The sequence below is a fragment of the Alligator sinensis genome, unplaced genomic scaffold, assembly GCF_000455745.1.
Source record: "Alligator sinensis unplaced genomic scaffold, ASM45574v1 scaffold354_1, whole genome shotgun sequence".
Taxonomy (NCBI): domain Eukaryota; kingdom Metazoa; phylum Chordata; order Crocodylia; family Alligatoridae; genus Alligator; species Alligator sinensis.
The window spans coordinates 775678-799988 of NW_005842200.1; the positions used below are offsets into that span (position 1 = coordinate 775678).

At 43.9% G+C, this 24311-nt stretch overlaps 1 protein-coding gene across 1 annotated transcript in view; it reads left to right on the forward strand.

The window, feature by feature from the left end:
* Positions 1-2617: 2617 nt before the first annotated feature.
* WWC2 (WW and C2 domain containing 2) overlaps positions 2618-24311 on the forward strand; it is a 105572-nt gene continuing 83878 nt past the window's right edge. Inside the window, exons 1-2 of the mRNA XM_025207589.1 lie at positions 2618-2682; positions 7711-7820. Of these exons, the coding sequence (XP_025063374.1) occupies positions 2618-2682; positions 7711-7820 (175 nt within the window). The remainder of the gene's footprint in view (positions 2683-7710; positions 7821-24311) is intronic.

The window sequence follows — 24311 nt, forward strand, 5'->3', positions numbered from 1 at the left end:
CCAGAGCACCCCTGGAATAACCAGGAACAACGGCCACAAGCTGATAGAGAGTAGATTTAGGTTGAACATGAGAGAGAACTTCTTCACAGTTAGGGTTGCCAGAATCTAGAATGGGCTTTCAAGGGAGGTGGTGCTCTCCCCTACCTTGGGGGTCTTCAAGAAGAGATTGGACAAGCCCCTGGCTGGGGTCACATGACCCCACCACTTTTTTCTGCCACGAGCAGGGGTCAGACTTGATCCATTGAGGTCCCTTCCAACCCTAGCATCTATGAATCTATAAGGGGTGTACATCAGGATCTGGGGGAACACCTGTTCACCAGAGCATCCCAGGGGATGACAAGGTCCAATGGTCACAAACTCCTGCAAGACCATTTTATGCTGGACATAAGGAAAAACTTATTTACTGTTCAAGCCCCAAGGCCTGGAATGGACTCCCCCCAGAGGTGGTGCAAGCGCCTACTCTGGACGCTTTCAAAAACATTTATCTTGCTGGGATCCTTTAACGCTAGCTGACTTCCTGCCCCTTGGGCAGGGGGCTGGACCCGATCTTACAAGGTCCCTTCCAGCCCAAATGTCTATGAACTCTATTAAATCAACCAGGGGTACACGTACCCATGGGGATACTTTGAAAGGCCCCAGGGGGTACGCGGCAGTGGTGTGGAGAAGCCGCTGGCACTTCCAGTTTTGCTGCCACCACTTCTGGTTTCACTGCCACGCACTGCACAGGGAACACCCCCCCCGCGCTCAGTAACTGGCCGTCAGAGGAGGACGCCCTCCCACTTATTGACCCGCCGCTGGGGGACTCCACAGTTCTCAACTGGCTGCCTGAAAAACTAGAAAATCCCTGTTCTAAGTTATCCTTTATAAATGCATATTTTATGGAAAGCATACATCAATAACCACAAGCTAGCCTAGGAAGTATGAAATACCTCAGGGTATTTGTTTCCTAATCAAGAAACAGTGTCTACTTCTCTAGCATGAGAAAATGACTACACATATTTTTGGGCCTCAGGCCTGAGACACAAACTTTTCCTCCTTTACCATGGTTATCCAAGAGATTTTCCAGGGAAGACAACACATCAATAGGTCCTTATAGAGTTTAGGGCAAACCAAATAGAATCGTGTAGTTTTGTCACATCATCAATCTGTGCTGTTACCTTTCCATTTTATAACTAGCCTTTTTGTTAGCTTTTAATGCACAACCTTATTCCTGTGGTCAGAAGGGTAGAGCACAATAGAGATTATTAATGATATTTATACATCAGTTTTTACAAGTGGTTGGGAGCTATTTCAATTTTACCTTTCCAGTAGACTTAAAACTATGGAAGAGATGATTTTTGTTGGCACTGAACTAAAATGAAAGAAAATTGGAATTCCAAATTTGTCTGTGGGCCCTAATCCTTTGCATGGTTATGTCTGAGATGAGTTATCAAGTGCTGTTAGTACTTCTGAGTTCTTTTGTGTCTCACTATAGAATTCGACAGGCGACAATTTTTGTTCTTTGGAAATTGTATGACATACTTAATACTTCCATATTGGTCTAGTACCTAAAAATTAATATATAGAGTTGGAATGGTAGCATTACTCTTCAGTGTGTAAATCTTAACTGCCTTCTAGTTTTCCATTTATCAAGTGATTGGTAATGACATAGTTATTTTGTTTGTTTGCATATTGCAGTTCTAAAACATTCCCTAGCTTGCTCATGAGTATAATGAAATTGGGTGTCTTCTGGTATTCCCTTAGGACAGCGGTGCTCAACATTCTGGCCCTTTTGGCCTCATGGACTGGATCTTGCATGCGTGGTTGGCCTGTGGATGCAATCTGGCATGCTGGCCTGGCTTCACATGGCCTAATCTCACATGCTGGTTACAGCTGTATGCTGGTTTAACCTTGCGTGCTGGATCTGGCTGTTTGCCAAGTTGACCCTGTGCACTGGCATGATTCTAGCACATCGGGCTCCCATTGAGTCCAGAAATTTGGCAGTAGGGGAGCTTCAGATAATATTACCACTGTGCCCCCATTGCGAAATTTTCAGACGTGGGGAGACCCACATGGTAGATGACATGGCATTGTGATGCAGATCTGGCTTGGGGGCTGGAAGTTGAACATCCCTGCCTTAGGACATGGTCTAACATTGTTCTTTAAGTACTGGGAGTGTAGGTCAGCCTGTATACTGCAATAAAGTGTAGTAATATGAAGTGATTTGGGGAGCTGATGGAGGGGACCTAAACAAAAATGGCATTGAAGTTGAGGCAATATCACCTCAAATATTCTAAGTATATGTTATCAATGAATATTACTTTTCAAGTTATATTTCATTTGTCTATTACATAAAGCACAGAACTCTTAAATAAGGATTTTTAAGTCATCTTTCTCTTTAAGTATGGCACATGTTTGTTCCATGGGTAATGCACTTCCATATTATATATAATCTACCATGTATGGTGTTTTACAGATAATAGATCAGTGGAAGTTTTTCAAGCCTGAGAGATCCTTGTGTTTAGGTCTAGTACTGCTTCTGTAACATTTAGGTGTCAGCATCTCTTCCTGTTTCAGCCATCTGTTTGACTGTAATGTTGTCTTTGTATCGGTTCTCTCTGAGGATTGTCATCTTGCCATGGTGGAGAGGCTTGCGTGTTCCAATGACCTCGAGAGCGATGCTGTCCGGAGCCCACACTCCTGGTAGGGCCACCCATGGCAGTAAGGTCGAGGGGGAGGTTCCAGACAAAGAACAATCCAAGAAGTCTTCAATGGCAGAGCAGGCAGAAGAAGGCTGCAGCCCCAACATCTGTGATGGTGGAAGACGGCTGCAATGAAGAAGTGGCCCCAGTTGTTGTTGTGGTTCGCCATGCCACTGAACCCGGCTATCAACCGCCAAGACTGTGCGGACCCAACTGCACACCGGAGTCCCCATGCTAAACATGCCACGCATAAGCTTCTATCAGGTGCAAAAACCCTGTGGCGATGGAGGATTGCTGACAGGGGCAGGGCTGTGATACCTGGAGGTCCCCAGCCAAGAATCTGCACACAGACGGTGGATGCGTGATGGTCATCAGGCACCTGTGTTTGGACATGGGTGTCCTTTGGCAACTGCATCCGCGACTGAGCAGTCCTTTTTAGGATACTCTGTGCTCACCCCAATGGGGAGGGGGCTAGAAAAGGTGCCCCAAAAATAGGTTGTTGCATCTCTCTTGGCTGGGAAACTGCACCCAGCAGGATCACCATTCCTGCGGTCGAAATAAGAAAGAGTGACCAACCTGGGGCTGTGAATCCCACTCCCCTGCGCAACAATGTGCCCCCATTGCCAAAGAATGTGTGCATCCAGGATCAAGTTCCTCAGTTACCTGAGGACATCATCCTCGACTTCAAGGGACCGCCTCCACCGACTTTGTATTGGTGGTGAGATGCACAAAGCTGGTAATATTTAACATATTTTTCCAGGGACAGTTCTAAACATACAGTATGGATTTGGGGGCTGTGAAGTCCCCTTCTGTTGGACAGTAAAGTGCACGATCTTGTGGTCCTACTTCCCTCACTGATTAGGGTTGTGGCAAGCCTCCTTCAAGTCTGGGTCTGGGTCTGTCTGTTCTTTGTACCCTACAAAACTTTACGTTCCTGCTGCTTTCCACTGCCCCTTGAACTTTTCAGATTTTTGTGAGGGACCAGGCCATCTGCACCATTTTTACTGTGGTCTTGTTATTTTTCTCACCATCTCAGTTACTGCATCTGCATGTGTTGTGGGATGTTGTCCACTCCCGTTTTTATCTGTGACCAGAGGACTTATGAGAAATGATCATAGGAGGGTAGAATGTCTAACTGACCAGTCAAGCAGCAGGAGAGTGACCTCCAGTGGGGAGAGGAGAATATTTGATTAAAAATGGACATTCAGAAAAAAGGGCCAGGGAAATGGAGAGTTAATGCAATGGAAGAGCCAGGACACTAGCTGGGATTTCTGGGACTCCCAGAAATAAGTTACTACTGCAATGTTTAATTTAATATTTACTGGACAATATTTATGTGTTTGTACCATGAATTAGTTCTCTGTAATATTTGTATTTCAGCACTTTTACTTCAGAATACAATCTCGTAATTCTGTACTTAATATCGTAATCGTAGAGTTAAGGTTAATTTTTGGAGTATATATTTAATTATTGTTCAGACTAAAAATGAAGGATTTTGAAGATAGATTAAAAAAGTGTGTATTCTAATATTAAATAGGGTTTGCCTACATTCATTTACTTTGCAATGAGATGCTGTTTAATAGATGCATAAATGGACAGCTGTCTTGTTTCACTATGAGTCATTGTAGATAAAGGGTGTGCAAGTAAACAGACTGCTTAGCTGGCCAGGTTGGAAAGCAAAGTAGGAAGACACCTGGAGAACCAGCAAATACCACATTTCTTTGCATACCCCCACACGTGTTTCCCTCCAAAAAATAGCCAACCAAAATCGGGGTGCTTAAATGAGGAAACTGAATTCCAGGCTTGAAAGGAGGCAGGAAAATACAGGAGGCAATGCTTGGCACCAGCTCACCGAGGGCTGAATCCTCTGGTCCCACGAAGCAGAGGCAGAGTCCCTCTGTTAACATCACTTTGCCCTCTCCTGCTACAGGATCAATATGGCTACAGGGTTAAACATCTCTCAACCATTGCCAAATTGGCAGTAGCTGTGTTGGGTGAGCTGGGGAAATGAGGAGCAAGTGATGCTGTAGATGGGACTCCATCCCTGCTCTATACAGCTAGAGGATTCAGCACTGGCTTGGCTGAAAAAGCTTTTTTGACCCTGGAAAAATCTTTTTTTCTTCATTCTACCTACCCAAACCAAGGTGTGTGTCTTGTTCAGGGGTGTGCACTATCCAGATAAATGCAGTACCATGCAGCACAGATCACTGCTCAGTGACTTACTGTAAAGCTAAATTTCTTTTCTTTCAAAAACAGTATTGTGTAGTATCCTGTCAGTAGCTCTGGACTAATTAATTACGTCATGTAGACACAAATGCTTTGAGCACAATACTGTATAGGTTTAGTGCAAAGTAAATTCCTTGTGTAGACAAGCCCTTAGGCTTCTAGGGAAACAGTGAAGGCAGCTAAAATGTTAACAAGATTTTAATTGATTTGTAATGTTGAGGGGGATTGATTTTTCTTATGAAGTTAGGCACCAATTATATTTCAAGTTAAATGTAGCAGTTCTTAAACAGAATGACATTTCCACGTGAATCTATAGGTGACATTTATTTATAGGTAGCAGCTTTTTTGGCCGATCCAAAGTTGATTATTCCCCAAAAGTGTTTGTATTACATATACAAATGAAAGATAAGTCACTGAGAACCTTAGCCAGAATTTATTCTCTTTTTTTTCAGTTTTATTTTTCTTTATGTCAACTTCTGTAAATGGGTTGTAATCTAGTAGGTTTACCATGAAGTGTAGAGGTTTTTGTATTTAGTGACTTTTTGTATTGTTTTAGTTTTCTTGATATGAATGCATCTTGAACTTTGTGTCTGAAGTAATAGGAGGAGGTGGGATGTGTTCAGTGACCTGCCGTAATTGAATAGGAGGGGTGACAGTCCATGCACTCAAAACTATAAAAGCTTTCACTTGTCTAAACATTGGCATCTAAAATCAAAATCATCACTATTCTGTTCCATGGCCTAGCATCAGATGCATAAAAAATATAGCCAAATAGCCAAATACTTCATTAGATTAAAATGTCACCACTGATGGTTGTACCGATGTCTAAAAATTAGTCATTGAATGATGCCTGAACTGCTTTTCTGTCAGTTACTTGCCTTGGGCCCCATTTTGCAAAACCTCAGAATGTAAGTAACCATTTGTGTTCAAAGGAAGTTGGTTATTTGCTTAAGCATCTGATAGGTCACACCTTATAATACTAATAACAGTTCTGTTTTTTGGACCATCAGTTTCCAAACCAAACTAGTGCTCTGGTTCCCTGGAAGACCAGCTGCATTAAAAATGTGTATTCTTAAAATGGAACTAGCATTGACTTTAAACAAACATAAATGTTCTTTTGGCTAAAGAAAGAAAGTATAAATGTATTCTTACAGCCTTGTAATCCTGCACCAAACTCTCCCCCTTGGCACACCTTATCACATAACAAATCTCAAAATAATTGCAACAAATTAAAAAAGAAGAGGGAGGGAAGGAATTAGGGTCATTTTCTTTTTTTTTCTTTTGTGGTAAGGCAGGGCTGCCCAGCTTCTAAGGGCTAGGGGCTGAACACCCTGTGAGTCACCTATAGGGCTTACATGTCCACAGGTCACACTAGGGTAAGCCACAGTGTGCAGCTGCCCCCACCCATCCCCACATGGGAGCCTCCTAATCTGCTGCACTGCATGGGTACTGCCCCTCACTGCTGCACTGTGTCGCCCCAGACAACCTCAGCTTTCCTGGTAGTGCTGTGCTTCCCTGCCCTGCCCCCTGGGGTGAGAGCAGGCAGCAAAAGCTGGGGGAGGGAGCCTGGAGACTGGCTGTAGTTGTAGTGGGAGTAATAGAGAGGAGCTGCAGTTAGGCAGGAGCCCAGGGGCTGCAACGTATCCCTTCAGCCTGTGGGCCACCAGGTGGACAACCCTGCTGTAAGGGTTTGTGTGTCACATTACATTTATAATAGTGAAATGACAATAACAGGAGACCTCTCACCGCAGGCTTCAGAATAAAATTAAACTGAAGCTGAAATGAGCATGGTCCATGCAGTTAAGTGCTGCTAGTGTATACTGTGATTATTTCTTAGCAAGCTCACTTTGACCTAGCCTCCAATCTTAGCAATGTGTAATATATTAAACTGTTAATGTTATAAGGACAATAAAATCCAAAATCCTTTCTCCCCTCCTTATCTCTTTTAAGAATATATCAATGACCTATAAAGCATTCAGACTCTGGTCTTTTAGCAGGAAAATATAAAACCCATTTCATTTTCACTGAACCAAAACTATAATAATGGAAAGGGTTTTTTTCCCAGCCTTAATTGTGGAAGAGACTGTCTGTTTTAAACTCTGTCCTATTCCCATATCACACTTATCATCAGAAATGTGGGTTTTGTGTAAAAGTAGTTATTAACCAATGTAGAGAATTTCTTTCCTCAAAAGTAGCAAATTCCACACTTGTGTACACGCACACCTACTCTTTCTCTTTATACTTAGACATTTCTTCCAAAAATGTAGTAATCCTGCTTCTTGCTTCTACTTGTTTTTTCAAGGATAAATGCTCAACAGAATTATAATGATGTGTATGGCACACTTTGCCTTGTTTAGGTACTTTTAATTCTCTTAGCTTTCTGTGCATGATCACCCAAGGAGGATGACCTTATGAGTACAGCAGAACACTGGTAAACAGGAGATCAAGGTTTGAAAGGCTTAGGTCCTTCCACCTTCCAGGCAAAGAGGAAGGTTGTTTTTTTTTACTGCTGGCTACTGGGGAGTCTATGGTGGAAGATGCTGTATTGAATTTCCTAGATGCTAAAGAAAGGAATTTGGGGGGGTAATTTATCCAAGATTTTCAGGTAATACATTTAGAAGGGCATTCTTGGAAAGTCTTTAAAATGTGATGTTATTTTTGGATTTCCTCTGTCCTCCTCCTTTACATCTGCTAACCAATGGCAGCTTCTAGATATGGAAAGGGTTATGAAATGAACAAGTGCAGTTGCTGAGATAACCAGGAAAAAATACTATTGTGCTTAAATGCATTAATTTATTTTTAGGTTAACAAAGCCCTTGTCATTTGCGGATTGTGTGGGGGATGAACTGCCGTTGGGATGGGAGGCTGCATACGATCCTCAGATCGGTGTCTACTACATCGATCACATCAACCGTAAGTGTTTTCCAATTTATTGTATTGATTGTATAAGACGGCTTAGAGATGAGACTTGCTTGACAAATCTTACATCAGGAGTCAGGGGAGAAAATGCTTTCCTGTCCTCATAACAATTCCTGTCTAATATCTTTCTCAAAAAAACCAAAATGTTTCACCACTTTTCTCTGTGTGTAAGGGTAAAACTGACTCGGAACTATTTAGATAACACACAGTCTTCTAAGATTTGCTGTGGAAGAAGTTCGCCATTTGGAAATGCACTGTAAATAGAGAAAGCTCGCATCCTTAAGTGTGTGCTTTGGAACTCAGATAATTGCTAACCAGAGGCAAACTGCAGGGCATTTTGAGTCTAAACCATCCAGTAATTCATGCTAACAGTAGGCAATCAAAAGCAAATAAAGAACGTCAGCTTCAAACTAATGGTATTTGGGGAACCAAAGGAGGATAGGTGGCATTGAATGAGTGTTCATGTCATACAATTTCTAAATGAAGGCTAGCAAATATACTGCAGTTTTAAGCATAGCACACTTTTAGGATAGATTCTGGGTGGCTGATAATGGCATAGTCTGCAGGAAGTAGGGAAGGTAAAGATGAAAACATTGGAATAATTTAATCCCTAGTATAGTCACCGTGGCTTCAAAGGGCTCACAAGAAGACAGAGTTGGTGGAATAGGACAGTTGCACCCACCCTTATGTTTTCAAAGTTGCTTGGGGTTTTCTCTCTAAATCACATGCAACATTTTGAAAACCTTAATAACTGCAAAGTTTCAGGTTCGTGAATTTTCCCCAAAATGAACATTTCTATCTAAGGCAGGCAAGATTCTTTGAGTAGATGTGGTATCTTTTATTAGACCAACTGAGTAGTTGAAAAAATTTTCTTGGCAAGCTTTTTGGGCGCAGCCATCCTTCTTCAGGCTTGGAGAGTCTTCATGCCTAAAGAAGGGTGACTGCGCCTGAAAGCTTGCCAAGAAATTTTTTTCCAACTATTCAGTTGGTCTAATAAAAGATACCACATCTACTCAAAGACTCTTGCCTGCCTATGTTATTAGACCAAACATGGGTACAACAAAAAACTCATTTCTATCTAATGTGCTTTTCCAATTCTAGTTGTTAAATACTGAATGATGCCTCCATCTGCATTTTTTAAGACCCAATATGTATGTGTTGTGTCATATGAATAGGTTTATGCGTAGCTGAGTAAAGGAGAGCAGTGATTTCTAATATGTCATTATTATGGTTTAAATTTTTCTAAATTGCTATTAGAGTAGGGAAATACTTGACTGAACCTAAAAGGTAAAGAGGCAGCTTCCTTCTAAAACTAAATTGAGGTTTGTGGGGGTAATTTTTTTTCTCGTGTATTTGTCTCTACCTTGATTTTATGTCACTAAAATAAAAAAAAAATCAGACTGTGGAATTGTTTAACAATGTTTTTTCAAGAACATTGCCACTGAATTCCTGCTAGACATATTTTTAGAGTGAATGCTTACTACTACAAATCTGTTTGATCAGAAATAGTGTCATAAACTTAGATTTGAAAAATTATTAGTGATTTTGAGTTCTTTAGTTTTTTGGGTGCCTGATTTTCAAAAAACCTGAAAGCTCTTAAATTTTGTTGTTTTAAAGTTTATCTCCATAGTCTATTTCCATGCATAGACAGGAGCTGTTGTTATTGATCACTAGCACTATGTTATACATGTAGGAATTTCATTTTTGCCCAGCTTTGCTTTAAAATTCTCACTGTTAGTATTTCTTTGGCGGTTTGTATAGTGAATGCTTCCGTCAATTATATACACGTTATAGAATTTTTTGTGCCTCAGCTGTATGCATGTATAATTTTGTGACTACAACAAAATAAACCTATTTTTAGCTAGCTTCAGTTCTTTTTTTGTAAATGATTTTGATGGATGGTAATGGAATGCAGATAATTTGTTGGGCTTTTGTTTAGTTAAACTGTTTTTTCTCTGCCATTGTTTGGGAGTGAGAGATCTGACATGTATGGCTCTTGTTATATTAATCCAGGTTGCCTTGTAGCAATTTCAGTGAAACTTATCTTCTTATTTTGGAGAGCAGTAGCTTTGTTGAGTTGTATAAGGTGGTGTTTTGAAGAGAGCACTCTTTGTTTGAGTCACTGGGAAGTAAACTGCCTGTGATGAGGGTCAAAGGCAGGTCATTTGTCTAACATGCCAAATCAAATATTCAGATTGTTGCTTTAATTCACCTGACTGGAATGCATGTGTTGCTTCAGATGCTGTGGAAATACAGAAGAACAAAGGTAGTTCATTGCAAAGATTATCACTACTTTTTTTTAAAAACAGCAATTTTTGCTCCTGCTTGCTACTTTATTCATATCACAGCAGTGCAGATAGGGTAACATTGTACTGTCTGGAAAGGAATTCTTAGATCTGTATTTTTGGAAAAGCAGTTGAACTTTTTCCTTATTCCTTCAGCAGTCGTGGTCTTTGGGTTCTGTCCGCAATTTTGATTGTAAGGAGGGACATATTCAAATATACATTTTATGGATGTGAAGGGAGAATAAGAACCTTTGGTCTCTGACTATTAGGTGTGATACAGATTGTGGAACTGGAACTCATCAGTGCAATAATGTGGGGCAATACCTTGATAAGATATCCATTCCCACCCACAGGGAAAGTGGAAGTCACTGATCCCACAGGTCTTGTGGAGTTGTTCCATTATCAGTATCTGCTTCTGACAAGAAAGTATGTCTGATAAATGAGAGAGAGAGAAGGGATAATTCATCCCTTTGACTCCTCTTCCATCCCACAGCCTCATGCTGTATTGACTGTGGGGAAGAGGGGAAGTATCCATTACTCCACTCCCCATTCACTCTTTTTTCTTTTCCTTGCCGCATTCATACCATCTGTTCCTGTTAGCAGGTGTCCCAAACCAAATTATATTGATATTATTCTTGCCAGTTCCACAGTTCCCCACAGTGCTCTTACCAGTCCTAAGTTTTAAGCAGTAACAACATTAGGAACAACTTAAACATTCGAGTGGTCGGTCTGATAACCCAGAAGATAGTACCGTATTGGCTCATGGTACAAAGGTTTCGTTCAGAACTGCAAATGAAAACTTTGTGTGGGATTGTTATAAGAGCTTGTCTGGGCCTAACTCTATTTCCAGTTAAGTCGGTTGTAATCCTCCCACCCCACAACTGATTTCAAGGAAGCAGCGTTGAATTGGTATTAAGCAACTTTTGAAAATCCCACTAAGCTTTCTGTTACCGTAATTTAAATTCTGCAAGGATGGATAAATAGGCGAGTGATTCCCAAGTTGTGGCCCTTGAACCCATGGTAAATGGATCATACTGTCTTACCTCTCAGGTTTTTTCTATTTCAATTAAAGCCAATAAGGCTGTGCTGACGTCTGCAGGATGTTTTGACTGTTGACAGGTATCTTATTACTCCAAAAAGTTTGGTAACTGTTGGTTTAAAGTAGAGCTCTCCAACTTCTAAGAGGCCAGGGGCCATAAACTGCTCAGGCCACACTGGCAGGAACCACAACAGCAGGGGACATGGGTCCCGGGGGCTGCACATCCCTACCACTGCTACTCCCTGTGCTCAACTGCAGCACTGTGCTTCCAGGACTCTCCTGCTGTACTGCATGCCCAGGTGTTCCCATCACTGCACCTTTTGCCCTCCCTGCTGCTGCACCCCATGACTCTCTGCTGCACTGCATGCCCTGGCTCACCATGTCACGAGCTCCCCTGCTACACTGTGCCGTTCACGCACCCTGGGCTGGAGGCTCCCCTGGCACTGCAGGCTGCACTGTGCTGCAACACCCTCCTTCCTAGAGCAGGAGTAGGAAGCAGAAGTCAGAGGGAGGGGGTATTTTGGAGTCCCCACTACTATTGCAGCCAGAGCAGAAGGGGTGGCAGCAACTGGGTGCATCTACACATACAGTTAATGCAGTGTAATAAACTCCAGCACAGTTTGCATCAGAGTCAGCTTCTCCTGGATGCAGGATTTACATGGGTGCAGCACGTTGAGCTGGGGTGGAGCAGCCCTAGGCTGGCACAGGGCCCGGGGGGGCAGCCCCAGGCTCCAAGTGGTGGTGTCAGGGTTGGCTGGGGCATGAGGGTGCTACAGTGTGGGGCTAGCTAGCAGGTATCCCCTGCACTTTGGCACCCTTGTGCCCCAGCCCGCCCCTATCAGTCTACACGTTTGTTTGATTGCATGTTAAGTACTCTGCTGTAAAATAGTACTGTCTTCCATATTCCTATCTTACGGTGGAGTTAATTAACCAACTGCACCTTAATGCCCACACATGTGTAGGCTGTGATGCTTTACTGTGGAGGTAATTAGTCTACTCCTCAGTAAAGCAAATGTGTAGATGCACTCACTGGGTAGGAATCTGAGGGCTGCAGTTTAAACCCTCATGGGGCACATGGAGCTTGTGGGCCACAAGCTGGACATCCCTGGTTAAGACTGTTGTCTGTCCTGCCTCCATTTATCCACTTACTAAGTAGTAGTTTCTGCTTGACACTGACAAGTAGTAATTGAATCCAATGGATGGTCTGACATGCTGAAAAATTGCTGTCTGTGAATTTGGTCAAGGGTGTTTTGTTTAATTGAAATGGTCATTGAAACGGTAGACGTGGGGCTGGGGAAAATATATTTTGTTTGTGTATATATGTATTAGAAAGAGAGCTTATGCCCTGGTAGGCTTGGGTTGATGGAATGTTGTATTAAGTGCATATAAATGTTGTATTGTATATTCTGCCAGAGATGACGCACTGCACACTTTTTGAATTAAATAAAATCAATATTTGGAGGATAGGAAAGAAGAATGTTTGAGGTTCTGCCCATTTGTAATGATAGCTCCAGGTTTCTGTTCTGTCTAGATACTCAAGTGGCCTTGATCACTGTAGTACCTGAACACCTAATTTCTCAACCGATTGTTCCTTGAACAGTACTTGTATTTGTTATACAGATTGGTGAAAAAATTGTTTCAAAAGCCCATGGTAATTTGGGAGCACAGTATCAATCCAGCTTTACATACCAAAATGATAATGCAGGGCACTTTGATCAAGTGAGATGTAAAATAAAAGCCTGAAATTTAAACTAAAGTGTAAATAAAGTCAGTGTAAGGTTTTATTTATTTAGTATCATAATTACTTAGTGCAGAGGTTAAATTTTAATAATCAGAAGTGTATGAGGAACAATGGTGAATAACATCAGTATTATTGTATGACGAAGCATGCCATTGGAATATTTTTAAATCACCTAATTAAGTAGTGTGATATAGACCTTAAACACTATGCCTTGACTTAAATAAAATAATATAAAAAGCTCTTAAATTAAACCACAAATTATTTTGATTCCTGTTTTTTGTTTATATTTTGGTTGGGAATAAACCCCATATTTCTATTTAGGGGAAGCTGTGAAATTGCCTATGTGAAAAATCATGTCAAAGGCACACAGTCCTTTAAAATACCTAATCTTTTTGGTTAATTTTCATTTATAATATTGGAAGTTGCTTCTAAGTAGTAAATATAGTATTTGCCAGGAAGGAATAATATTTTAAATTTGATAGTGTCTTTTTAAAACCCACCATTTCATACTGTTTATCATTACAATTAACATCGCATTTGTTGGGGGTGGAGTTTTCCTAGGAGAAGGGTTGTTTTTTTACTGTTGGTGAGAGTGGAAGATTGTAAATTTGTATCTCTCTCCTTTTTTCTCTTTATCTTGTTATAGAACAGGGGTCGGCAACCCCCGGCACGTGTGCTGAAGATGGCACGCAAGGCCATTTTACTCGGCATGCCACTGCCAGCCACCCAGCCCCAACAGGTGCAGTGCTGGCACCTGTGCCTTCCTGGGGCTGGGAGACAGCCAGGGCTGGGGCGGGGAGGCAGCAGCTGTTTACAGCCTCCGTTCTGCCTCTGCAGAGCAGTGTGTGGGACCCGGTACAGCAGGGCACAGCGGGGAGGTGCATGACAGCTGCCTGCTGCTCCAAGCTCCCTGTTGCCTAGGCCACACTTCCCCCACAGGTGGGAGCAGCAGCAAGGGGCACAACCCTGCGCTGCTGCCTGTGCTGCCACTGTGCACACAGGGGAAGTGTGACCAGGGAATTGTGGGGCTTGCAGTATCAGGCAGCTTCCCCGCACGACCCCTCTGTGTGCTGCTGCTTTGGGTTGCAAATGCTGTGTTCCCAGCCATGCTGCCCTCCCGTGGGCCCTCCGGAGCGCAGCATGTGCGACCCAGGGCGGCAGCGCAAAGAGGGGCCGGGCCACACAGGGAAGGTGCCTGCTCTGCAAGCCCTGCACTGTCCTGGTAACACTTCCCCTGTGTGCACGGGGGCAGCACAGGCAGCAGTGCAGGGTTGTGTCCCTCACTGCTGCCCCCACCTGCAGGGGAAGTGTGGCCAGGGCAGCAGGGAGCTTGGAGCAGCAGGCAGCTGTCGTGCGCCTCCCCACTGTGCCCTGCTATGCTGGGTTCCACACGCTGCTCTTCAGAGGCAGAAGGGAGGGCAGCATGGGGAGGAGCACAAGCCCACAGTGTGCACCTCCCCTGCCACTCACACAGATCTGGGGGGTGAAGGTTGCCCCCTGCCCCCTGGGAGTGCATGCTGCCACCAGGAGCCGGCCCCACCCCCTGCCCAAGCCCACAGCAGGCAGCAGCAGTGGGGGAGCTGGCTTCTGCTCCTGCTGCAGCAGCCACTGCCTTGTGTTGGGGGCAGGTTGGGAGCTGCGGACCTGGCTCCCTGGCCCCACGGCCCTGGCAGCTGGGGGCCCCCTCCGGCAGGGCTGGGAGGCAGGGACTTTGGGTGGGGGGCAAGGGGCACAAGCAGGGCTGGGGGGCTGTCGTGGGGGGACCTTCACAAAACAAATACACAAGATCAAAGGTAGTATCAGAAGTTTTAGTAATTTTTCTGGCATGCTGTCACTCCAGCACCTTCCAAGGTAGTCATAGTGTTTTTTTGGCACTCCGGCCAAAAAACGTTGTCTACCCATTATAGAACCTTGACGCAGTTGCCCCATATTGCACCTCAGTTTATCCATTTGCAAGAAAAAAGTCACAAATTGAGGAAAGAGAAAAAGCCATATTTTGCTATATATGATAAGTTTTCTGAGATCTTTGGATGATAGGGGTGAAATAAATGCCATGTCCAAACACCTAATTTTTTTCCCCTTTCAGATTCTTCATTCTCATAATAAAATCCTAAAATTACCTCCTAGGTAATTTTATAATGACTTTATTCCTTTTAACTCTATTGTTTATAGTTTAACTCTATAGTTAAATTCACATGATTCTAAATCACTCTTTTTATTTGACCACAACTTTCTGACCAACTTTTACTTTAGGCTTTGTATGAAGAGTAATCTACAAATGTGTACAGTGTTCTTGTGCACTCTTCACTAATTTAAATAGCCCATTGCTTTAAGATGACAGATAATGATAGCAGGTATTTGTTCAAATTATTTTACTTTTAACATTTGTTTTGTATTAAATTTTATATTTGCCCAGTAGTGCATTCAAATTTGTTTGATGCAATAGGCACTTCTTATTTTCCATGCTCTTGCAATTTTTGTTTGAATAATTTGGTTCAAAAAAATAATCTTTCCAGAATTTCAGTGAATTAATAACTTCCTGTTTTCTAAATTTCATATTCCAGTTCTTTTTAACTTTCCCAATTTATTACAGATTTTTATATTAGAATAGTTTCTGAAAGCTATCATACAGCAGAATGAACTAGTAGCAGAAATTTTTCCTATGATCAAATGGTTAAAGTTTGGTTTGTGGTTTTGATTTTTCATGTGTTTTTGCAGATACAATTCTCAATATGACTATTTTGACTGTTTCCGAATTGGCCAGGAAACAACAGGTAGGAACTTGACTTTTCTCATGTCATCTGTCTGATAAAGTGGTTCTCAACAGGGGTGTCATGAGGCCTTTTCAAGGATGCTGCAGTGGAGCTACTGCCACTGTCACCACCAGCTGAAATTGCCTCTCGCACCTGTTCCCAGGGAGCACATGCAGGGCCAGACCGCAAAGTAGCTGCAGCAGGAGAGAGCATTTCTGCCTGCGTTAGGTTATGTGATAAACTGAACTGTTCATAGTCTTCATATGTGATAAACCTAATGCTAGTAGGAGTGCACCCTCCTGCTACAGCTGCTTCCAGTGCAGGACAGTTCCACCAGGCAATGGTGTGACATCCTGGAAAGACATTTCATGGAGAACCACTGCAATAGGCAGATGCTATGTGGTCTCATGTGAAGCTTAAATCTTTAGGGTACAGACAGAAGTCGGGTGCAGTCACTCTTCTTCAGGCATAGGAAGTCCCTGCTGTAACTGAGAACACTTGGTAGAAGCATTCTGAGTTACAATGATCCTCCAGACCAGTGTTTCTTAACTCGTGGGTCACAACCCAAAAGTGGTCGCAAGAATATTTCAAAGGCTCATGAGTTGCAGGAGGGCAGAGGGGCAGCAGAAAGGCACCTGCCCCTTCCAGTGGGGGAAGATGGCGGGGGAGAGCTGTGTGGCTGGTCTGGTGGCACTGGGGCCAGTGCCAATGGTCATGGGGGCAATATGGCTGGGAGACACTTCTTGGGGAGGTGGGAGGCGCCATGAGCAGGCTGCCTGGCTCAGCGCAGCAGCCCCAGCCCAGGGCAGGGGGGTTTCATAAGCCTCTCCTCCTCCTCCCTCTAGCCTGTGCCAGGGCCAGACTTGCTCTGCTGCTGCCTGTGTGAGCTGGAGCCACCTGGCCTGACTGGGGCAGGTGGGGGCCCCTCTGGCAGGGCTGGGGAGGCAGGGGCTGTGGGTTGGGAGTGAGGGACACCAGCAGGGGCAGGAGAACAGGGGACTGACTGGGGGTTGGGCAGCAGCAGAGCCAGGGGATGTGGGTCAGGACAGACCATGAATCTTTGCAAATGGGTCCTGGCAGGAAAAAGGTTAAGTACCACTGCCTCAGACCAAACAGAAGTTCCCTGTTTGGTCTAGGGGGAAGAAGAATCTAGCTGTAGGCTGGGAGCCTGCAGTTGGTTTCCCTTGGCAGCAGCCCCTCCTCCCTTCCAGCATGTCCCTGTTTTCAGAATGGGAGGGGGGAGGGAGCAGAGGGAGCTCGTTCTAGTGGTGCTGGAGGGTGGGGTGGGTGAACTGGAGCCCACCCTCCAGCGAGGGCTGAACAAACCCCAGACCAAATTCCCTCTGTTCCCTTTCCCCCCTCTCATTCTGAAAACAGCTCAGAGGCTGGCAAGGAGACACAAGTTACAGAAGACACTTCATTTTGAAGCATCTTCATCTCATGAGGGTTCAGATTTACCCCCGATCAGCGATTTTTAAGTGGTAGGCAATGTTTTTTGCCCAGAGTGCCAAGAAAACCACTATGACTACTGTGGAAGGTGCCGGAGTGACAGCATGCCAGAAAAACAAGTAAAACTTCTGATACTTACTTTGATCTTGTGTATTTGTTTTGTGTGGGTCCCCCCACGACAGCCCCCTAGCCCTGCTTGTGCCCCTTGCCCCCCGTCCAAAGCCCCTGCCCCCAGCTGTGCTCATGCCACTACCCCCCAGCCGTGCTCATACTCCTTGCCCCCCAGCCCTGCTGGAGGGGGCCCCCAGTTGCCAGGGCCGCGGGCCCAGGGAGCCAGGTCCGCAGTTCCCTGCCTGCCCCCCCAACAGAAGGCAGTGGCTGCTGCAGCAGGAGCAGAAGCCGGCTCCCCCAATGCTGCTGCCTGCTGTGGGCTTGGGCAGGGGGTGGGGCCGGTACTTGGTGGAAGTGTGCACTCCCAGGGGGCAGGGGGCAACCTTCACCCCCCAGATCTGTGTGAGTGGCAGAGCAGGTGCGCACTGTGTGCTCATACTCCCTGCTGCTGCAAATCCTGCACTGCCCTGGTCACACTTCACCCGTGTGCACAGGGGGAAGCAGTGCAGGGTTGTGCCTTTCGCTGCTGCCCCCACCTGCAGGGGAAGTGTGGCATGGGGAGCTTGGAGCAGCAGACAGCTTTCGTGTGCCTCCCTGCTGTGTCCTGCCATGCCAGGTTCCACATGCTGCTCTGCAGAGGCTACCTTCCTGGAGCTCGGGGCCAGGGCTGAGGCTGGGAGGCAACTGGGGCTGGGGGGTCCAGGGCTGGGGCTGTTGTGCCCAACGGACAGTGTGAGTTCGTGCCCGGTGCGCTATTGCCAATGAACACACAGGGGTGGAGGATCCAACTTAATCTTTATTGTTTCCAGTCTGCGCAGAGAGGGGTGCTTGGCAATCGTTTGCAAAGCAAGCACCACCGGTTTCTGCCTTTGGGTACCTTTTATACATATGTTTGCAAGTGTATTGCTCAGTGATTGGTTACAAGCCACTGACATAAGATGTTCTCTACTGAGCATGTCTCTATACCTATGTTTTAGCCATGTAATTCATTTACATACATATATGTTTCATTAACATACTTTTGCCCTGCCCAGGGGTGTGATTTTTAGCATTATAATGAGACCTTTTTCTGAACTTCTTGCTATCTTACAAGTGTCAGGGAGACATTATCCTGCTGGTGTTAGGGAGGCATTCCAGGAATCCTCCGCATCCCACACGCTGTGCTCTGCAAGCATCTCTTTAACACACAAATACCACACCCCTCCCAGCATCTGCAAGTTGCCTTAAGTATTTAGTTAGATATAGTTTGCAAAAGCTAGATATACCATAAAAAAGATTACATAAAAAGATTACATCAGGGCCAGGAGGCAGCACCTGTTTGCAGCCTCCTGGCTGCAGCTGGCCTAGGCTCTGGGCAGCCCGGGCTCCATGGCTATCAGCAGCTACCCAGAACCTGGGCAGGCTGCAGCCAGGAGGCTGCAAACAGCTGCTGCCTGCCCGCCCCAGCCCCGGCTATCTCCCGGCTCCGGGAAGGCAGCAGGTGCCAGCACTGCAGCCGTTGGGGCTGGGGCTGGGAGGCTGGCAGTGGCATGCCGAGCAAATGGCCTCATGTGCCATGTTCGGCACATGTGCCAGGGGTTGCCGAACCCTGCCTTAGTGTTTAGGTGAGTTAACCTGAGCGTTCTCGGTGTGTGGGGAACAGGGAGATGGTATGATATTATTATTATTATTAGCATTCCCACTGTCATTATTATTAGCATGCCCACTTAATTTTTTAGCAACAAGTTATGTGACTCCTGGAGTAGGGTTGTGCCCAAGGTTATGTTTTGAATTCTAGGTGGTGTAGATGTTCTTGGCTAAATACTAGCATAGGCGAGGACAAACTGCATTTATTCTATTTGTCCAAGGGCATTCTTAAATAAAATGACTCCAAGTACAGTTGTGGGTAAGAGTACTACCATGCTTGCCAGCGCTGAATATATTTTGAATATGAAGTAAAATTATGAATTAGTTGCTATTGGCAGATTCATCAAACAATGAAGTTAGGCTTAAATTCCCATTTGGACGTTCAAATATCTCACAGCATTTAGAACAGTTTTAGAAATCCCAATTCAAATTTTTTTCAAGTAGATCTAATTGATGCAGTGCTTAAAATGCTGCCAGCTCTTTTCTTACTAGAGTTCCCAAGCTTGCTAATGCCTAAAGCAGTGGCTTTCAACCAGGGTGCTGCTAAATTTGGAAAAAGCTATGAAGGATTGCCACCTGGAATCTGAAAAAGCTTGAGAACCACTCATCTTGTAGCACATCAGGATCAGTTATGTGAGGCTGAAATTATTTGATGTCAGGGGGCATGCAAAAGAAGTTGAGTTTGTAGTAGCAATGATATGTTGTTAGGCTGCGAGGCAGGAAAGAGCAGGATTTGGGGAAGGGCAAGGAACATGGTTAGACAATTATTCCACATAGGAAAAGCCAAAGAGTATATTTTAAGAGGTCTTAAGAAACTATTATGTAGCTTCAGTAGTTTCCCTATTCTTGTCATTGTTCCATTATTGCCCCAGCCTGTTTGAAGATGGAATCTTTTACACTGAGTGTCAGAACATTTGGTGATTTAAACTAGACTTTAGTGTTTTCTCATTGTACCTTTTCTTACAGGAATAGTACAGCCTATTTATTTTATGAGCAGAAAGTGACAAATAGTATTTTTTCATAAGCCTTTCCTTTCAAATAGATGTGGAACATGTTTTATCCACCTTTATCCTCTTGCTTTGCCATTTATACCTTCCACAGCTCTTCCCTAATTAGTTGGAAGTGAGAGCTGGGCAAAGAAAAGGATTTCTTTTTACAAGGTCCTTTGATGTTTGGAATTTTCTCTTATTTCAGTTTGAAATGAAAACCAAAAAGATCTAACTGAAATACCACCCCCAGAGGCATCTGTTTGTCAGGCTGTCCCAGAACCACAGGTGCCAGGAGTTTGGCTCAGGAGCCCTATCTGGTTTCCTAAAGAACCTGGTCAAAATCAGACCATGCCCATGAAACATTTCACTTCTGATAAACTGGCTAATTCTGATGGAAAATGTTTCATCAGAATTTTTCTGCCTAACGATTTAAAATATGTGATATCTGTGTTACAGTCATCAAATTCAATCTATACAGCATGCACAATTTAAAGAATAGTTGATACCATCCTGTTACTTTGGACTTTAGAGCATGTTCCTTTTTGCTTGTCTGAGGTAGATTTTAGTAGCGGGCATTACTGTATTATGGAAACTCTGTCATACACATTCTGTTGCAGAAAATGTGCTATATAATTTAGGATACTTATAGTTAGATTTTTGTTTTTTGAGGAAAAATAATTAAAATTATTTTAAAGGAATTAAAGTCTGTTCATCTCTGAACTTGGGAAGAGCAAATCCATGATGCCGTGCTACAAATTTGGGACAGCCACACTTCCCACAAGGGGTGGGTCCAGGACAGAGTTGGGCTTTGTAAACTCTCACACTTTGAATGAAAAGCAGAAGATTGTACATGCTTAAGCCATTGTATAACAGGCTCCACACTGTTGTATATCTTCCTCTTTTTTCATAGTTTCCTATACAGCAGGATCATTTAACTCACCATGCTCCATGGGCCAGATCAGGACTGAAGGGCTCCTCTCAGGCCAGATTCAGACCCGACAGCAGGAGGACCTGCGGCATTGGTGGCATAAGTGATGGGCCAAAGTGTGTCAGGACAAGGGGAGCTATGTCAGCTCAGCCCTCGCTGATTCCTCTGTGGGTCCAGTAGCCCTAGATCCTGCAGTAGGCTTCACCTGTTAGCTCTGCCCCCAGATTCCTTGGACCGTATTTTTGATGATCCTGCTTTACAAAACTGTTCCACTTTCATCCACCCAAAGGGATCTCTTCTCTAAGTCCCTTTTGCACCCCTAGCCTGAAAGCATAGAATGTGCAGCTCAGCCCTTTTCTGTGGGCTGCTCTCTACCATTGCTTCTGGATCCTTGCACTGTGAGTCTAAAATTTAATGGATTTACTCACTCCCACATTTGGTTTTCTCCTTTCTGCAGTTGAGATTGGTAGTCTGTTTAAACTGGCCATGAGCAGAACAGAAAGAGTGCCATAGCAACTTAATCTCCAGTTCCTGGGTATGGCGCTTTGCTGGTAGGGTCAGTCTTCTCTTTCCACCAACCTGGTGCTAGTTAATCTGGGGATGCTCTTGGAAAGGGAAGAATTTCACATAATCTACCTGTAGCTTCAGGCAGCTCTGAATGCTGCTTGCTCAGGCATGTAACACATACACTTCCTCAGTCAGTCACGGTTCTCTTCTGTTTCCAAGGGAGCACCCAGCCCTTTTTCCTAGAATCTTCACTGGCAGCCACCAAAAAATGCATACAATGGACACCTTATCAAATTTGCTTGTTACAAGGTAGCTTACCTTCTTTAGCTGAGCTACAGGAAAAGCATCTAGCCCAGCGGTTCCCAACGTGGTGCCCACAGGCGTCATGGCACCCCCTGAGGTTTATTCGGGTGCCTGTGCACATTTTCATGATCAGTAAAAATCATTATTCCAACAAAAAATGCTGTCATATTGACATCCACTGCTTTTAATTTTAAATTTGAATGTGCCCTTGGGCATACAAACGTTGGTAACCCCTGATCTAGCCAGTAGAGGACTCCTTAATACTTGGTAGAAGTGCAGTGATACATTGGTCCATATTGTATTGGCACCGATAAAAGGAAAATTGACATTATTGGCAATTGGCTTTTTTGGCTGATACGGACGATAATGTCACCAATAAATGCCACATGCCACCTTGTAGCCCCCCTCCTAGTGCTGCTGCTGCCCTGCCCAAGCATAGCTCTGGCCCAGCCCCCTTCCAGGAGGAGCCCAGCACTACCCATAGTGGCAGCCTACCCTCACCCTATACACAGATCCGGGGGACATGTGCCCCCAGGGGTGCATGCAGTGGTGGGAGCCACCCCCCATAGCACTTCCTGGATGAGCTGTTCATGGTTCCATCCCACAGCCAGCCCCACTCTCTCCCCACAGGGGCCTTGATCTGCTCCTCCACCCTCTGCCAACAGGCTTACCAGCCAGACGCTGCTTTCCAAGCTGCCAGGCTGTATATCAACAATCAGATCGGTATCGGCTGATATGTCTCATTAATAATCGGCCATTGGTATCAGCCCAAAAAATCTATCATTGTACCCCTAATACTTGGAATACTGGCAAAGGAGTAAGATTTGGATGTGGCAGAAGGTAGGGATCAGGATCAGAACTGAAGGCAGCAGGCAGTTAGCTGACATAGAGGGAAGACCAAGTAACCAACAGATTGTAACTATTGAAAATAACTGCGTATACAGTTTTTGCATCTTATTTATGCAACCTCTATAAAAGAATCCGCTGCTACTCGAAGAATGTGTTCATTTATAAGAACCCACTGAGGGAATGGCTTATATTGAGCACGGTACTTGGAGTTTCTGTGGTGTGTGTAGTATGTGGAGCATGTTACTAGATATAAAGAGGGGACTGGTGAATCATGAGCTCAGGGACACAGCTAAAATGTTGTTCCACTGTTCTCAGTAGAAATCTTTCATAATAGACTTCCAAAGAGCAAGCAAATGTGTGTGTTCATGAAACAAAGAGTGTGCTTTCTAACTGTCAGTGTCAGGTACTGAATTATTTTATGTTAAGGGAAACTGAGTAGAGCACAGGAGGAGATAAGAATTTTTTTCTATGTAAATGTGTCTGCAAAGTATTCTGAATAATCTAATGTTCCATCATGTCTCCTTATAACTTACAAACTTCCCTATCCATAAAACCAGTAGAATGTGATTTTTTTGTTTGTGACATTTTTATCATTGGATGATATATTGTATTACTTCACCTTCCGTATTTTAGATAACTTCTGAAACCATATTATGTGTTATAACTGTGTGATCTTGTAGGGCCACAGGGTCTTATCCATTGCCGCTGTAACACACTTAGGCTTCACGTATCCATTGAACAAATGTATTAGATGGAAATGACAGAACATTTCTTTTTGAAATTTTCCTCAGAGGTGTCTTTGGGAATCCTCTTTTGTGGCTAATGCTTGAATTGTGCAGTATTTCACAAAATGTAAATGTTTCCTTTAGAAAGCTTCTGAATCATAAACAGTAGGGTAAAATATCTTAAACCAGTCTAGTGGCATTTTTTTGTTCTCCCTTAAAATGATGCAGGTGTATTTGCTGCTTTTATTGATCATTAAGACTTTCCCCTTGGTTGCATGCATTGTTCTGCTGCTTTAACTGAGTTTGGAAATTTGTTGTTTCTAATAACATGAAAAGGTTAAAATTTAAATCCATGATGATTTTTTTTATAGTTTCTACACCTTGTTTGTTTTCTTTGCTTTTCTTGGATTCATGAGAGCGTTTTCAGATGTATTCACCTGAGCCTATTATTAAAGACCAAAAGGAGACATTTCCCACTGCAGGTGTCTAGGAGTCTAGTCATAAGCCTGGCAGAAAACACCCAAAGATCCACTTAGATTTGGTGTGGATCCTCTTCTTTTAGCTGCCTTTTATCTTTATCAATTAGCATGGGATAAGCCAAGTCTCAAGAGAAGCACCTTGGAAGAAGCAACCATATGAATAGACAGCTTTTTTTGGAAGGTTGTGGGCAAGCTAGTAGTTTCTTTTCTTTTTTCTTTTCCCCTGTTTCTCTAGAAGGGGTGGAGCTTTTAGGGTGAAAGTTTTGAGCCATTTGGAAAATTGAGACAGCCATATAACTATGGGTTATGTTAAGCAAATTGATGTCAGGTGAAATGAAACATCTTTTTTTATCACTGAATTAGCATATGAAAAAAAGAGACTTGTCACTGAGATCATTACTATGGTTATAATTGGCAAGGTGCAGTCCTGTGTGTCATGGCCCTGCAGTTACCCTTCCCTTGGTTTCCCTTTCTTTCTGACAGATCCCCTAGCTTTCAGCATGGTTTGTTTTCTGAGATAACTGATCACTTCAATTGCTTTGCGGGTAACTAGATCCAAAAAAAAATGCTGACACTATTCCCAGAATTGTGCTAGACTCGGCCCATATACCTGAAATTCTGTCCTGTTAGATGCACCAGCCTCCAGACTTTTTTTTTCCTGGGCAAAACTTGCAGTCCTCCTGTGCTGGAAGTCTGTCTCT